The sequence below is a fragment of the Liolophura sinensis genome, chromosome 8 (genome assembly GCF_032854445.1).
Source record: "Liolophura sinensis isolate JHLJ2023 chromosome 8, CUHK_Ljap_v2, whole genome shotgun sequence".
Lineage (NCBI taxonomy): Eukaryota > Metazoa > Mollusca > Polyplacophora > Chitonida > Chitonidae > Liolophura > Liolophura sinensis.
The window spans coordinates 36220170-36237682 of NC_088302.1; the positions used below are offsets into that span (position 1 = coordinate 36220170).

Consider the following 17513-nt stretch of genomic DNA (forward strand, 5'->3'; position numbering starts at 1 on the left):
GTGTTTGATATCTGACTATGTCTGGTATCTGGCTATGTTTGATATCTGACTATGTTTGATATCTGACTATGCGTGCGATTGTCAAAATATTTTAAAGCCACCGAAGTAAACCACCTCCCTTCGCCAGATACCTATCCGACAAAATCCCCAGATTTATGGGCGCATCTCTGGATCAACGAGAGCTGGAATTGCGCTTATGAAAAAGTATCAAATGCAAAAGAATGGTAAAAAATTATATACTGGACATTTATTTACTATAAACCGAGTAATCCTATAAATGTACATATGAAACAAAAATATTTTTTCCAGCTAAATGAACACTCAACCTGTCAAAACACCTACACACATTGTACAAAACCATGTCCTATACCTAAAGGTTTTTCTTTATTCAAAAGCATTACATACCGGTGTCATGTCTGTAGTACATAGCATAAGGAACCCTATTTGCTTCCATACCAATTTTATTCCAACAGACCAAACACCCCATGGTTTCCAGCGTCCTGCCATGCACACAGTCGTATAGGGTACCACCTTCCCAGAGTGCATGCAAGGTATTATGAACATCTATGAGGGGGGCAGTCGAAAGACTTACTACAGTATATGTTAGACAATGAGTCACAGAATAGAGGTCAGACAGAGAATCAGAAAAGTCCACGGACAGTCAAAAAGAGTCCTCATTCATGGCAGAGATTCGAGATAGCTTCCATTTATATCAGACAGCGAGTCAGAAGCGCACTAACTGATATGTCAGAGAGCGAGTCACACGATTCGTCATTTATGTCAGCCAGCCAGTCCGACAAGACCTTATTTATGTCATACAGATGGTCAGAGGAGGCCTAATTTATGTCATACAGTGAGTCAGAAGAGGTCCCATTTATAACTCAAAGGGGGTCAGACATTTATATGTCACATAGTGAGTCTAATGAGCCCACATTTATATGTATATGCGATCCAGAAGAGCCCTCTTTTCTATGTCAGGGAGTGAGATGTCATAAAAGCAATCCGCTCTATGTAAAAAAGAAAACTGAAAAAGAAAAAACCCAGTGAATGTGTCAACCTCGAATTTGAAGAGTTCACAAGCATGTCAAAGATCGTGTCTGAAACGTCACAGGAGTGTAATGAATGAGGAGTCTAAAGTCAGTCCCTCTGGACTTGTCGCTTGAAAACATGTCGAAAATTTTGTCCTGGGCTCTATTCTGAGACCTATATTGTGCTTGTCTGATATCCGACGACAAAATCGGAAAGACAGAATATGCAAAGAATAACATTCTGTACCTGATTTCCGTGGACGTGATTTCTTATTGTTTACTTTGTTTATTTCACTTCATATGTCTGGTGGAGATCGAAATCGGAGTCTTGTCATGCTCAACCTTGTCGTACGCGACTCTGAGAGAGGATATGAATTCTATACAAATCTTAAGATATGCTAAAGATCATATGGAACAACGTGTAAATTGCTCTTATCCTCTCGACGAACATTCAGCAGTACAAATATTAATCTTCCAACAAAATCCGTATGAAAGCAAATCCATATTATGCACGGCTCACTAACGTATTACAAAATCTATACATCCTTCTATGACCGACGTAACGACCCAAGAAAAGCCAAAGGAAACTAAACACTCCTAAACAAGCAAGAGAACAACACATATGTTGTGAATGTATGAACGGTGAATGTCATGAGAATGGTGTGGGGTACACTTCATGTAACGTGAAATCTCGCTTCTCAACGTGAATTGTCTTCAAGAAATGACAGGACTGACACGTGAACACGAGTTTATATGATGACATGCAAATCCCGCTCTAAAGCCTGATTTCGCCTTACATGAAGTTCACACCCACGTAGAATGGCGATCATTGCTTTCGAGGCGGAAAGGTGAATGTTCTCTCGGGGCTGCCTAAGTGATCGCCGTGCCGTGGTTCACACTCATACACTGTTCTCAGAAGTCTGTTTAGACCTTGGTTTGACCTTGGGTCTCATATCTTCGATGTCCTCACTGGTTCTAGCCGGTGCGTACCCGGAACGACTGGGCACCTTGGTCTCAGGCCGTAGCTCTGTATCACGGGAAGCAGACCTGACACATACAAGGGTGGAAGAAAACGTGACAGAATTAGCGTGAATTCGTAACTGTTCAAAGTTTTGGAAACTGTCCTAATGCCGGCAGTAAGGTTCTAACGGCTCATAGAATTCAATAAGTAGAATGAATTTAACTCTTTTAAATCCATCTAAAAAGAACAATTAAAGTATTTTTACACCTGGTTTTAAGCTGTCCTTCCAAAGTGCTTTACCTAATTAATGGAAGCAGAATTATGAGTATTAACGAAAAATATACACTAGAAAAAAAATAATGAAAAAGAGATCAGGTTTCTTTGCCGTTATTCGAAGGTATCAGTTAGCTCTTTGCTGGCTGGTGTATCAAAGACCGAGCATCCATACTGTCTCAGTGCAGATTTGGGTAGTAGCCTAAACCTATTTCACACCTGTTAATAGGCCTACGTTTCAATATATGTTTTAAGGTAAGTGAGTTAGTGCATAGTCATTTTCTAAGTAGTTACTACATATAATTAACCGCATATGTAGATATCCTTACAACTAATTAAATCGTGAACAACTGGTTAGTGTGCACGGTTACAGTACTCCGACGACAATATATAGAGTGATGATCGACTGTATGTGTGTATCTCCGCACAAATTTATACTGTCAGTAGAGCAATGCCGGTCTGGTTATATTGCGTTGGTATGACGACAATAGGCTGCTGATTGGTTAAATATGTTTATCTCCGCACGAGCTTGTATTGTCAGTAGAACAATGTCAGTTGGATTATAATACATTATTGTGCCGATAATAGGCTGAAGGTTGGTTGCATACGTGTATATCCGCACAAGATTGTACTGTTAAAAAGAACAATGCCGGTTTGGTTATAATACATTATTGTGCCGATAATAGGCTGATGGCTGGTTGCATACGTGTATATCCACACAAGACTGTAATGTTAAAAAGAACAATGCCGGTTTGGTTATAATACATTATTGTGCCGTTAATAGGCTGATGGTTGGTTGCATACGTGTATATCCGCACAAGATTGTACTGTTAATGGAACAATGCCGGTTTGGTTATAATACATTATTGTGCCGATAATAGGCTGATGGTTGGTTGCATATGGTCCCACACGGCACAAGCTTGAACTCTAGAACAATGCCGGTTTGGTTATATTACATTTTTGTGACGATATAAATCTAGAGCATTAATATTTCTTACTCTGTAAAACGGAATACACTGTTCGAAATGCTTATTTTGGTTAAATATCGCTTACATAATGTTATATTTCTTAGAAGCAGCAGAATGAGTTAGAAATTAGAATATATAACATTAAAAATGCCTTTATTTGTTGGCATTGATAAGTGTGGTCATTAAATGATTTATTAGCTGTGCCTGGTTAGTTGTGTTACTGTAAGTTACAGGTTAGTCTCTTTAACCAGGTTAATCGAGTTACTCCATCACCCAGTAAAGTTAGATACATGTCTGTTAATTATTCCGAATAATAAAGTAATATCAGCCACATTTTCGTTTACATAACTATCAAAAGAACTTCAAACATACATACCGTCAGGTCAGGCAAAGGTGGTACATGAGCAAAATAAGGTGTTCACTATCAATATTTAGCGCAAAACTACTTATTCGTGGGTGGAAATGACTATAATGTTCTTATCACGTACACTCTGACACTGTGTATAGCTTTGAGAATAATATTTAGAATGTCTTATTCAAACATAGCAAAATGTGGATATTTATACAATACGAATAAGGTAAATTTATTAATGATGGTATGTGGAATAGCGAAGTCCTAGTATCTCTCGTCTTTATCCCAACGATATAGTTGAAATATTGCCAATATAGCTTTAAGCCATAATCATTCATTCATTCTTTCTTCTGAGATCTTCTGTACAATCTCAGCTATACAGTATATTGTGCAGTTATTGTACGTTTATTTATGTGCTTGATTCTTAACCCTGCCCCAACGTTTTTTTTTTTCACTTATATGACGGTGGTCAGGTTTACCGGGTGGAGGATCCCGGAATAAACCACCAATCTTCTGCAGGTATCTGACAAACCTTATCAAGCCTTTATATCAACGTATTATCAAATACAGTATTTAAATCTTACGATGTACTTTAAATATATATTTTATGAATATTTCACAGGTGCTTTACGCCGTAGTCAAAAATATTACAGGTGAATAATTGTTATTCACGTTAAAGGCGGAGGAAAACTTTAGGCAGAGCTCATAGAAAACCAACCGCTTCGCCAGCTACCGGATATCGCGATATCACTGTGCGATCTGTCCTATCAAATTGTCGAACTAGACTATAATCGAATGAATATAGGACAAGCTCTGTTTCATAAATCGCTTTCATATGGTGTGATTTGTCGATTCGGCTACCAGTCGTTTCTGGAAAGTGCGTCGTATTTCTATTCCACTACATTCGATGTGACCAATGGCGTCGTGCGGTTGGTGCCGTACAGCTATAGACGAGCCGGCGGTAGCTGAAATAACAAAGAACAAATCGTACTTACCCTTTATCTTTGGATTTCTTGGATGCTCTGCAGCGAGTGATGATAATGATGATTATGACAACGGCTGCACAGCCACCTACAACTCCTAGGCCTATACCGATCTTCATACCAAGGCCAGCGTCTTCTACTTGACCTGTAGATGCAATACAAACATTTGCCCGATTCGCTGACGGATTGAGAAATAAGACTCACTCACCTAAATCGTGAACATAGAGGTTATTTTTTGACTCATAAGCACGTCGATTTTTTCTTGTCTGGCAGGATAACTTTGTTCACACTGCACATGTTGTTCTCTGCAAAGGTACGAGTTATCGTACAAAGCATTTCATGCGGTAGACTTACCCTATTTACTTAGGGTAGATATTAGGCAATATTACTTGTACAACACAGAACGAGTGCTATAAAGCATTTGTGAATGCAGAGAGTGAAATATTTTAAACACGTATTTTATTCTCTGTAAAATCTCTCCCCCTCCCACCTTCCCATACCCCAAAAAACTGTGCATCTACTGGCCTTCGCATTTTGCGGTGACTTCCGGCTGCCATTGTTTGGATTCTGCGTCGCAGGTGTACGTCGTTTCTCCTTGCAGGCGGAGTCCTAGCCTACATCCGGTCACGTGAACAGTCGAGTCGGCCGTGTAATCATAACTGTCTTTCTTGGAGTAAGGTACATTCAGTAAACCACACGTGTCCACTGGAACAATAAACGATGGGTATTTGATCTAAGTGCCTTGGCATTATTGACCTGGAGCGTCCTTAATGGTTGACGACTGGTATACGAATGTCTGTTTACAAAAAATTAGGACAATTTATTAAGACACTACGAGCTATGTTGACCATATTATCTATGGTTGCCATTATCATACTATAAATATATGACAATAGCATACAACGACTAGATAACTAGAGCTTGTCGGATTTCCACATATTTTCACCGCAGTAAGTTATCTTCCCTCAGGAGAGCGTAATATGTATGGCACTTGTAAATGTATACTTATTATCGGTCATGTCAATCGTGACGGTGTCATTCCGTAAAACAGCTTTTCAAATCCATAATCATATGATTAAATTAATCTTTATTGCAATGGGCTTGAATTTGTTTGTTTCACGTGGATACAATGTTCAACTGAACATCAGTTTTAGTGATAGCATGATAGTGTGTCATCATGGCAGTGTGTCATCAATGCCAACACATTTACCATGTGGCTCACTGGAACCACATTCTCAAAGCACCAGACATTATACGCTCCCTTTGACCTATCCATTTATCTGCGAATCAATTTTAAATCCCGAGCCGGGATTGACATGATTACTTTGTCATCGCATTCAAGACATTAATAGTGGGTAGTAAGCAACAGAGGTGGAAAGCTTTAGGGTCTAGTTCAGTAAAATTTAGTTTTATACTTAGTTTTATAAGAACCATGCAGTTGTTATATTCTTAATAGAGCATTTATACCCACTGATGACGCTACGAGGTGGGTATTCAATCTCAGCATTAATTGGATATAGAATATCAAGATCTCTGCTTTATCATGGCTCATGGCACTTGGTGAAAATAAACGGCGGACGGCACTCGTGGGACCTTTTGAACAGTTTTAAGCTTGTTGAAGACGACTTTCAAGTCTTTACGCCACATGTCAGGTTAGATAGTTTGTCAGTAATTGCCTAAAGTCGGTGGTTTACCTCGGGCGCTCCGTTTTCTCTTTACTCACAAAACTGACGGCTATCGCAAATCTACAAAGTCTTGAGTATAGCTTTCAACCAGAATAAAATAAAAAAACACCGACAAGGCGCAAAATATACATTAGTAATCAGAGTTAGTAATTCCAAAGTATCATACTTATATTACTATTAAATGATCATTCAACAGTGTTAACCAACTTAATTAATTTCCTAGTAGATGAGATATACTTTATGGATGAAACGCTGACGAGTTACCTGGTTTGAGGAAATCTTGTAGAGTTTTATACCACATCGAAGCCTTCAATGTACTGCTGGCAAGGTGCGAGTCCTGCGTGACCATGTAGTCATACCTGCACTGCGCGTTGTCCTCGCACACACTCGCTATTGTTTGAGGCGGAGCACCCGTGGGCTCCGCAAACGTGGGTACAAACATTTCATCACGGGGCTCTGGGTCGCCGAATAGGGATTCTTCTGCAGCCACTTCCCCTAGGAGGAATAGAATTAACGTTCATTGACCTACACAACTTAATGCCATATAGCAACACCAGATGTATACTTAACGCCAGACCCATACTTAACTTGTGTGAAAATGAAAGGTGCACACCTAAACACAATCGTACGCAAATCTACGTGAAAATCCAACACTGATTCAATTTGTGAACGAAAAATGATGGTTCGAATAAACCAAGAAATTCCCAAAATAGCCATTATCACACCAAAGCTAATATAAAATACATGGCATCCATATTCTTCTGGTGTGTGGATAATGTGTACTGGGTAAATGAGATAGAATGAAGAATGAATGACTATGGCTTTAATTAATGACACTTTTGCAATATTTCAGCCATATCGTGGCGAATATATTGGAGGAGTCACCAGCTTTTAACTGTATATGGTTCAGTCAGATAAGGGATTGACCTCTTTATACAAAGCATTAAGCACAAATTAATATCCCAATAAATCCAAACCAACACATAAAATAAGTCTGGCCTTATATAAGAGAAGAATAGGAAAAGCAGCGATCCATTTTCAATTATATACACAATAAATTGTCGATATTAAAAACAGAGAATCCGAATCTATTCTGGGTTTGTAACTTCAATGGTGTTATTCAATACAAAATAGATACATGTATATCCCAGCCAGGCTTTGAAGGTAAACCGTTCTTTCCATGTGTTTTGCGGAGTTTACTGACGAAGCTTTAAAACAGAATTCTAGGTATTCTGAACGATCGCTGGAAAGCGTAAAAACTGGATTGTTGGAGTGTTTGATTGTGCATTTCTGACAAACAATTGTTTGAACCGTAAATCTGCTATGTAAATATGTAAACTCCTGTATCCCTTCTATCATAAATGCAGAGTGAGAGTGATGCCGCCACCGACATGACATACCGCCACTGACGTATCATTGCGCCACTGACGTATCATGCGACCACTGACGTATCATGCGACCACTGACGTATCATGCCGAAGACACCAGACATGACACAAAACATTACACTGACACCGGATCACCCTGTCTTGTTTCCTTGCCCTGAGTGTAGAGCGTCTAGGAAAACAGCAACAAGTATCATTGTTTAAAGTCTTTGATATGACCTGACCAGAGTTTGATACCAGCTATTAGCTAATACTAGTATAAAGTTGTATTTTATATTTAAGATTTTAGCCAAATTCAGGAGTCAATGCCGTTGTCCAAATCAAAACCATAACAACAATAGATTTGCTTAGTGAAGGCTTGGTTTAATGTTAAATTTGGCATTAAGCCGTCAGACAGTTTTGAACAATGGAGTCCAGGCCTCAGGATCACGATGCAATCTAAGGATTAAGTCAAACTTTCAAATCATATTAAAATTGTTTATTTGTTATAATAGTTAAAAGGTCAAAATTTTGCTTCACAAAGTAAGTTATGGGTAAGTTACTTTACAACAAATTTCAGTTAAAATAATGGAAAGGAACATATAGAATTTAATGATTGAAGTTTGGACTTAGGTCTGAGATCGCTTCGTGATCCTGGGGCCAGGTCTCTCGCCTTCGAGGCAGGCACCCTAACCATTAGGCCACCAAGACGGTTGAAGTTATTTAAAGCCAACGGATCATTTATACATATATATATCCTGTGATCAAACCAATTGAGCGCCAAAGGCCTTACCTTTTAACCATATTTAGTAAACAGTCTGAATCTTATAAGAACATGTACACGTGTGCTGACATCATGCTCACTGGTATATTTATACTTTAGTTGGGATCATGAACGAATTTCAGCAACTAAAAAAATATCAAATATTTCAAGAATGGTAATTATCCTGTATATCTTATTGAGCTAAGGAAAATGCACGTATAGCAACATTTTTCTGATAGGAATAACTACGTACATGTCAGGGCGAAAAAGTTGTATATATCTTCTGGTGACGAAGCACTTCCAATGGGAGCTGTTTGACCATTAGGCATAAGGTCATTGCTCTGATCTCCATCCCATGCTCCAAACAATCCGCGCGATACGCTGTTCTGGAATAGGAAGACACATCAACATGGTACCATGGCCCGGTTACTCTAAGCGACAAAGTTAAAATAAAACCCTAACTGATTTAAATTGACAAAGTTTACATGAGATAATAAATGACAATTTGCCATTTATCACACTGTCGTCACTGCTCTGGTTTCACTCTCTATGTTGCAAGTCTTTCATTATATATTCGGAAAAGAAAATAGTGCAAGAGTTGGCATTGAGTAAATATTGGGTCAAAAGTCACTGTTTTTTCACTAAGATTTTTGTCATTTTGGGGGTATGTTCAGCCCGTGTTATTTTCTTGACATTCGGAGGTAAAGCTGTACCTTGCACTAATATCAAGACAATTTTGACCTCTGCATCCCTGTCCGTCCTGACGTACCTTCAACTGTGGTGGTAAGGTGACGATCACATTAAGCAATCCGTAACTTGCCGCCACTTGCACTCCAATGCCAGATTCCAGGAGGACGGTAACGTTCTTCTGCCTGCTGCGCTGCTCTGTCACCACCGAGACACCTAGAGAGAGATTTTCGATTTCCCCCCACTTAATTTAACATAGTCATGTGTTTTATTGGATCATATTGACAATTTACGTGGTCAATGACGTCACACACCTTTTGACCAACCACAACGACTGTATTTTATGTGGGTAAATATCACTATAATACAAAAGCATAGGAGCATCAGTACCATCAACGACTGATGTACAAATGTAGGAGCACCAAAACCATCAACGACTTATATACAATAAAGGGCCATTCATGTTGTAACCGTTGATTTCCTGACACCATGATTAACTGTGATGTACATATGGGAGCATTTAACAACTGTGATACAAATATATCAGCATCAATACCGTTCATTAAATATTATACAAAAGTAAAGGAGCGTCAATACCATCAACAAGTGATGTGCAAAATATAGAAGCCTCAATACCATCAACAAATGATGTACAAATGTATGAGCATCAATAGCATCAACAACTGATGCACAAGTACAGGGGCATCAATACCATCAACAACTGATGTATGCAAAAGCATAGTAGCACCAATGCCATCAACAACTGATATACAAAAGTGGGAGCACCAGTGCCACTAACGGCTGATCTACAAAAGTGGAAGCACCAATACCATTAACGACTGGCATACAAATGAAGGAACTTTCATGTAGGTAATCGCTGATTTCCAGATACCATGATGAAATGTGATGTAGATATTGAAGCATTTAATGCAATCATACCATCAACAACTGCTGTACAGATCTTTGTGTGGGCAAACTGTGATACAAATAAGCGGGACCCTGTTGACAGCTTGGTATAGTACGATACTTTTTTTTACCAAAAAATAGAGATTTGACAGAAGGTATTTGACGCATCGGGTATTATAACTGTTTGTCCTTCTGACATGGTTTGAAACTGTTGACTACGTCTACCTTTAGGTAATTACTTTACGTTAAAATTATATGCATGTATAATTCCAAAAGACTGTAACAATGATTTTATTAATGAAACTGATCTTTAGGAACTGAATTTTCTATTCTGTATGTGAATATACGATTTTGCTGTTGACAGTCTGAAATGGGATTCGGGCACTTCGCTTACATATAGCTTGGTCTACTGTTAAGAATACTCTTAACAACATTTAATATGCGCATAACCGTTGACGTCTATGCAATATAGAACTTTTCTGAAATGTAGACGTATTTTCGTACATATCATCAGTATTATCAGTAGTAGATTTTGCTGTAGAACTTACCTCTGAAGTCCTGCCAGTACATGGAATCAGTAGTTAAATTTATATGCTCGTTGTTCACTATAACATCAAGGCCTATGTCACCGACACTATTTGCCGGAGCGAGCTGAATTTCCACCGTGTCGGAGCTGTCCTGTGTCTTTAGGGCTATACCAGTCAGAACGGAAACGTTTGAAATTTATCGCTGTAACAGAATTTAGCGCATGACACAATAGAATGCCGTGACAACAAAGCGTTCCTGGTGTATCGTCACAAATACTTGTGTACTCCTAAGTGGGTTTTTTTAGACCCCAAAAAATGACGTACTACACAAGAGTAAACAGTTTTGAACCACTTTGTTAAAGGCTGGATGGATCAAGCGTTTTTTCCTGAAAACGTGACTCTACGCTCGGCAGTCATATTTGTTACTCGGTACTGAATTTGAATGGGAATAACGATTAATAATTATTTAAGGGGGAAAGAATCATTAAACATATACATGTTTAATATACATATGCACACGCTGTATATGAAATTACTTCATTTTTTCTTTCTTGGAAATGAAGGTTTATCCTAAGATGAAGAAGAGCGTCAGAGTTTTGATAAAATAATGAAATCATAAACATCTGATGTTGAAGAAATCAGGTGTACAGAAAATTACACTTTGTGTTAGTAATACTCCAATGGCCTTCTGACATGGTTATATATATCTGGGCTTCTACCTGGATGACGTTTTAGCTGATTACCGAGATATCAATTAAAGAGGTTATACCAGAGAGTTTTGAACAAAAAATCCGTATTCGCTGATAAAATCAAATTTTCTACATTTTCCAAGAAAGGCAAATTATTGCCTTTCAGGAAATATCAGACACTTACCTGTCCTATTTATAGTATTAAAATGATTCTAACGTTTGAAACAGGTATAATGCTACCCGCTGGCTTTATAAACTTTCGCAACCGTTTTACTGATTTTTAACGGTAACATGTGTACGCAGGGTATAGTGTGAAAGGGAAATATTTGGGCTATTCTAAAATAATAGCAAAAAATCGACTGGATTTACGCTGATCGACTTTTTCTCCTCAAAAAATCTCCCTGTAAAGCCTCTTAAAGTAATACGCAGGTGTTAGTGCTACTTACGAGATGATAAAGCTGGTTCTGAGAATCGTCCCTGTAGCACGAACGAATCGACTTGGGCAATAATAAATTCGCCCCGTCCATGGAAGCGGTAGGACATGCCGTCAAAAGTAATGATGTGAGGATCGCCAAACGCAACGGCTGAAATCAAAACAAAAGGCTATAAAGAATGACCAGTCACAAACTTCGACGCATGTGCATTTAGGGCCAAGAATATGAAGGACACCATATCAATCTACGTCCACGGAGTATGGTGTTAATCAACAATCAAATAAATATATAAATTCAGATTGAATCTATCACACACAATCAAACACCAAGGTGTAAAGTGTGCATGCTGTTCTCATTTGTCCTTTAGATCACGTGGTTAGACATCTCGTGCTAACATCCCAGATGAGCCTTTATTAGTAGCCGAGACTTCGCGTGATTTCGGAACCGGTGGCTTTTGGTTTTCGTGAATTTTCGTGGGTTTCCCTCGGGTTTTATCCCACCTTAATGCTGGCCGCCGTCGTATAAGTGAAATATTCTTGAGTACAACATAAAACACCAATCAAACAAATAAATAAATAAAATAAATAAAAAAACCGAACAATTTTCCATAGTAGAGTACTTTTTTCGATTTCTGTAAAAAAATCAAGTCTGTTCACTTTCTTTTTTTATTGCGGATCATTTCGCAGTATGTAAAGTGAAATCAGAAACCTTCCCATCGTAAAGGTCCAGTCACAAAGGTCCAGTCACACCATCGGATGAATAACTACCTACTAACTCTGCCCGGCTCAGATCGTGGTCACTCATGGCCGATTTACCATGACCGCAATTGCTTGCAGTCACACCTAAACTGACCATCGACTCTTGCAGGACTTATTTATCCGAGGTAGAAATGTGAGGCCATGGAATCAAAGGCACTCTGTGACAAAGAGTGCATATGATTAATGTACACCGTTTTCGCTCGTGTGTACAGCTCGCACGACAAAGCCCGATCGATTAAACTTGAATAGCTGAAAGTTGTGTAGATCGCTGCTGATCGCACCTGGTTTTGCGCATGCTGGAATCGCTGATGATATCTTCACCACATTCATCAAGATTCGCTAAGTCACTCATGACTTATCGTAAACTCAGTCCAAGATTTACTACAGTTATCGCACATTATCTTAACCGATCATAAGTGTAGGCATGACTGGGACTTTATGTAGATAAAATCTGTCGGGAGATTAAAATCAATGAATAACTGATTAGGGTTTAACCCCACATTGACAGAATTTCGGCCATATTAGGGAGAGAACAGGTAAAAAACCAAGAAACATTTATGTGGCTTTCGACGTCAAAATAGCAATATTCATTTCAAAATCAAAACTAATCGCGTTGTTTTTGCATAGCGAGTAATTTGCATAGAACATTAGCAAATTACAGTTATAAAGGTTTCTCTCACAGCACTGCTTTGACGCAATGCGACCCTTTTACAAGTTAAAAAAAGTTCACTGCGTGAATTTAACTGTAGTGACACCATCCAGCATCCAGCGAAAGGCAGGCGAGGTAAGTCCCCCTCAATGACCGACCCATTCTGGTATCAGGGCTTTTCTGTGCCAGTTCAATAACCAGTGTTTAAATTTCTAACGGAAAGAGATGCAAGAAATTCATGTTTGGCCAAATCACGTATTAAAGTGAGATTTGCATGTTATCAGATAGACTCATGTCCACGTGTCAGTCCTAGCCATTAGTTGGAAGAAAATTCTGTGTTAGAAATAAGGTTTCGTATAACATGAAATGTATCGCATTTACTTTTCTGTGACGGGGTAGTCTATGCTATTGTAGGCAATGTCTCTGGACACTTAAATTGCGTAATGCGGCGTTCATTCTTGAGTCCGGGCTAGAATCTTTACTGGGACGGAAAAGTTTGTCACTACTCAAGCCAAACAAGGGAAATAATTCGTAAGTCAGTGTAATTACCGGTTCCCGGCGGCTGGTAGTCCACGCAGTCTTTGGTTGGTCGACGGTCCATGTACTTGTCACAGTCCTTGTATCCGGTCCACAGGCAGCAGTAGTAGAACGACACAACGTCATCAATCCAGTGGGACTCTTCCGGAACGTAGCCAGGCTTTAGGTATGGCGCCGCACCCCATGCATGACCTTTGTCCGGAGTGCTACCTTGATAAGAGTCCGCTGCGTACTTCAGATTACCGTCGGCAGAATAACAACACTGGTTGCCGGCTCCGCTTGGTCTGTGTGCCACAGAAAATGAAAGACAAAAAACGTTAATGACATGCATGAAAGGCTATCTCTATTTACTTTCGTAGTTCTTTGGTGTTTAACGTCGTCTATTTTTTCACTTACAATATATACCAGGCATTCAATAGGTACCTGGCAAACTTCCTGATTTGAAGCCGCAGCGGAACAGCGAGAACTGGATTCAAACCCGCGTGCTTATTGGCCTAGGACCAGTGTCTTAACCATTTACCTGGCAAGGACACCGGCTAATACGGCCGGAGTAACATTGCCACGCGTGTGCCGGCGAGTTGTTCCATGGTGATAAAGGCTCCAATGTGCGCATCTGCGTCTATCTGCGAATTCATCCAGTACATAATGTAGAGATATGGATTTGTTGGATTCGTGCTGACATGAAAACTCACGTTGGATGCACCGAGCGGACACAGTGGACAGCCCCCTGGTGGTAAGAGCATACACTTCCGGTAAATATGTTACAGCCGACATCCGGTTGCCAGCGTCCGAAATCGGCCATGGCTTGGTTCATGGTGCACGGACAGTTAAGGAGCTCATCGAGCCAATCAACGTCCTGTTTATCTCTCTCATCCCACTGAGTGCAAAGAGCGGATGGCCATTCGTGTCCGTGCTCTGCTTCCATGGCGTCCGTGATGAACCAACCAAGAGGGAGGTTATGACTGAACAAAGATCTGACCAGAAAAAAGCAAAGCTTGAATCTCACACAATGGGTGAAGTACAATTTCTATTTTTTGGTTGGGATTTAAATATGATAATCTCCGGATTTTTTCTTAAGATAGAATTAGAAACGGAAAACTTTGGTTTGAAGAAAACAGACGTACGATGTCGGCGACTTATCTGTAGTGTTCAGGTCCGCTACAGCTTCTTATAGATAATTACATAATTTACAGTGTACTCCCAGTATCTGTTTTAAAGTAACATTTTTGGCAGTCACAACGCATAACATGTGAAGAGTGTCAAGTGTGTCCAGGATCAGAGCACTACACTACCCAATAGCGTATCCATTTCTGTTTTACTAAAGTTCTATGTAGTCAGAGTGTACCGTGTAAAATATTCATTTTGATACATATAAGCTAAATCTATATTTCGACGTATCATTATGTTATCATGACTCATACATACAAAGAAGCATGTCAGCTTCCTAATTACTGGATAGCTGTACATCAAAATAAAGATGTTGATATCGACAAGAATTTCATATACGGAGTTTTATTTGCAAAACTAATGTTTGGGTTTAGGTTATTCGAAGACAAAGAAAACATTATCATGAAATATATGTCAGTCGAAAGACAATAATTTTTTATATAGAATTCTTTCGACGTATAGTAAAATGCATTTGAACCATAGGTTTCTATGTTGGCCTATTCTTACCACATCGCCACTTCAGGGTTTTTTTTCACCTTACACAAAAAGACTACTGGACTTCTGAATTCAAATGCAAAATCTGTCTATTTTCCAGCGCTTAATGGAGTTCCATTCGACAATGCGACAAGTTGTATAATTATTTCTGTATTAAGGAGGGTCTCGAGTTTTAGCATATGATACCTTTGTGTACTGGCTTGTCCTTCTACGAGTTTCACCTCAATGATTCCCAACTCGTATTGGTGACACTGCTCACCAGAACACCGGAACTGCGCCGGGTCAAAGGTCACTCCAGTGCTTTGACCCATATATGAAGGGTTACCTTTACTGTTTGAAACCTGGTCCGCTAATGTTACAAGAGTTGTCCAGTAGGCCTGCAAAAAATCACACACATTTACGAAACTCTGGCTTTGAATAAGAATGAATAATTGTGATTATACAGGGCACAGCTCAGACAAAGCGACCTGCAGTTTTGTTTCACATACCAATATGTTTTGTCTTGACAACTTCATCCTTCGTGTGGTGAGTGAGCTAAAGCCCCTTGCTACATGTCATTTTTTAATGTTTTAATTGATTGTGGTTTATGAAACGATAGGATCTTAATAGTTAAAACTGCATATCTCTTCAACTCTTCGATGTTCAATTTTTCACTTGTACCACAGCGGTAAGTATCACCGGTGATGGCAAACGCCACCTCTGACAAGTCGCTGACAAAGGTTCCCGTCGTGTGAACGCTATACTGGTGGAAGATAAGTGGCCTTCAGCGAATTTACGAGCCGATCCAGGGTTCTCCAAAGCTGGTTTCAAAAGTGTGCTTCGTGTTTGTGCCCGCAGTCATATATTTACTTCAGTACGGAGGTAAAGCTAAAATATGGAGACTACATGCAGACTGTTAAATCATGATGGGATATAGATACAGGAGAATAAAACAGCGAGATAATATAACAAGCAAAAATTAGTATTATGTATTGACTTTAAAGCCATGGGATGTCATAAGAGGTGAATATAAAAGATGATATCCTGATGATGGCTAAATAAAGTGCCGACATATCTAGTTAAAATGAGCCTTTCGTTTTTCTGAGTTACACTACTCGTGTATTACGTGAAATTAATCAGTGGAACACAAGGTTCAGCTTACTTCAATCTCATCTTCCCTGTATCCCACCAGATTTACTTGGACCTTAGCCTTGGGGTCCAAGCTTAATCTATCGTTGTCCCAGTGGAGGGTCAAACTGCTGGCGTCTGTCTCGTTCCAGCCGTGTTCAGGCCCCAAGTAATCCGTTTTCACCCCGGCTGGAAGTCGTCCAGGCAACACTGTGACCATACAATAATATGAAAGAGGGCAAAATCATGCTGAGCAACCACGACTGGCAAATGGTCTCAAGTAACTGGTGAAATCTGGCCTCTTCTCAATTTCACCCCAATTAAGGTTTTATTCCCTCTGTGCATGTGCATGTAAATGCTTAAACAGAAGCAACTTACACACCCCCCAGCAACGTGACTCATAGCCCATATCCGGGAGAACCGGGATCAAATCCGAGTAGGGTCATACCAAAGGCATTAAAATGGTACTTGTTGCTGCCTCGCTGGGCCCTCAGCACAGAGGTTAGAGCCAGGTGACAGGACTGGGTGGCCCGGTGTCAGTATAATGTGACTGGAAGGGGTGTCATGTCTGGTGTCTTCGGCATGGTATTTCAGTGGTGTCATCATTATGGCAGCATGGACTCCCCCTCCACAAAAGACACAAAATATGTACACACACTTAAACACTCCTCGTCGTCATATGACTAAAAAATGGTTAAGAACAACGTAAAATCCCGCGCATACATACATAGCTCTCAATATCAATCCACAACTGTCCTTCATAATGACCGATATATGTACTACGACAATCTGTATAGCGAAGTCTACAACACTCCAGCATGTACAGCAATAACGAATGGCACATAAGCTATATCCATCATCCAATTTAAACCAATTCATGAACTAACACTCCTAACACAGCTTTATGTTTATAGCATTTCAGAAAGATTCAAGAGACGTCCTTATATAGGAATACTGTCCGCCCAAAAAAGCCGGTACCAGCGGCGTACACATTTGTCCTTTTCAGGAAACCGTCACTCTTTGTGCACACTGTAGTTGTATATGTATGCATGTACATGTCTTCAGTTTTGCGCCGTACCTAACAATTTTTCAGTCATATGACGACGACGAGTCATTAGGTGAGTGTACATGTACTGTGTCTTCTTGTGGCAGGGCGAGTTCATGCCGCCCAAGTGCTGCC

General features: G+C 39.7%; 1 protein-coding gene across 1 annotated transcript in view; it reads right to left on the reverse strand.

Moving 5' to 3' along the window:
• Positions 1-227: 227 nt before the first annotated feature.
• LOC135473475 (sushi domain-containing protein 2-like) overlaps positions 228-17513 on the reverse strand; it is a 28506-nt gene continuing 11220 nt past the window's right edge. The window contains exons 7-18 of the mRNA XM_064753326.1: positions 16368-16543; positions 15413-15603; positions 14257-14538; positions 13577-13848; positions 11633-11770; positions 10519-10689; positions 9147-9280; positions 8631-8763; positions 6515-6745; positions 5091-5270; positions 4578-4710; positions 228-2075 (exon numbers count right to left, since the gene is read on the reverse strand). Of these exons, the coding sequence (XP_064609396.1) occupies positions 1928-2075; positions 4578-4710; positions 5091-5270; positions 6515-6745; positions 8631-8763; positions 9147-9280; positions 10519-10689; positions 11633-11770; positions 13577-13848; positions 14257-14538; positions 15413-15603; positions 16368-16543 (2189 nt within the window). The 3' untranslated portion in view covers positions 228-1927. The remainder of the gene's footprint in view (positions 2076-4577; positions 4711-5090; positions 5271-6514; positions 6746-8630; positions 8764-9146; positions 9281-10518; positions 10690-11632; positions 11771-13576; positions 13849-14256; positions 14539-15412; positions 15604-16367; positions 16544-17513) is intronic.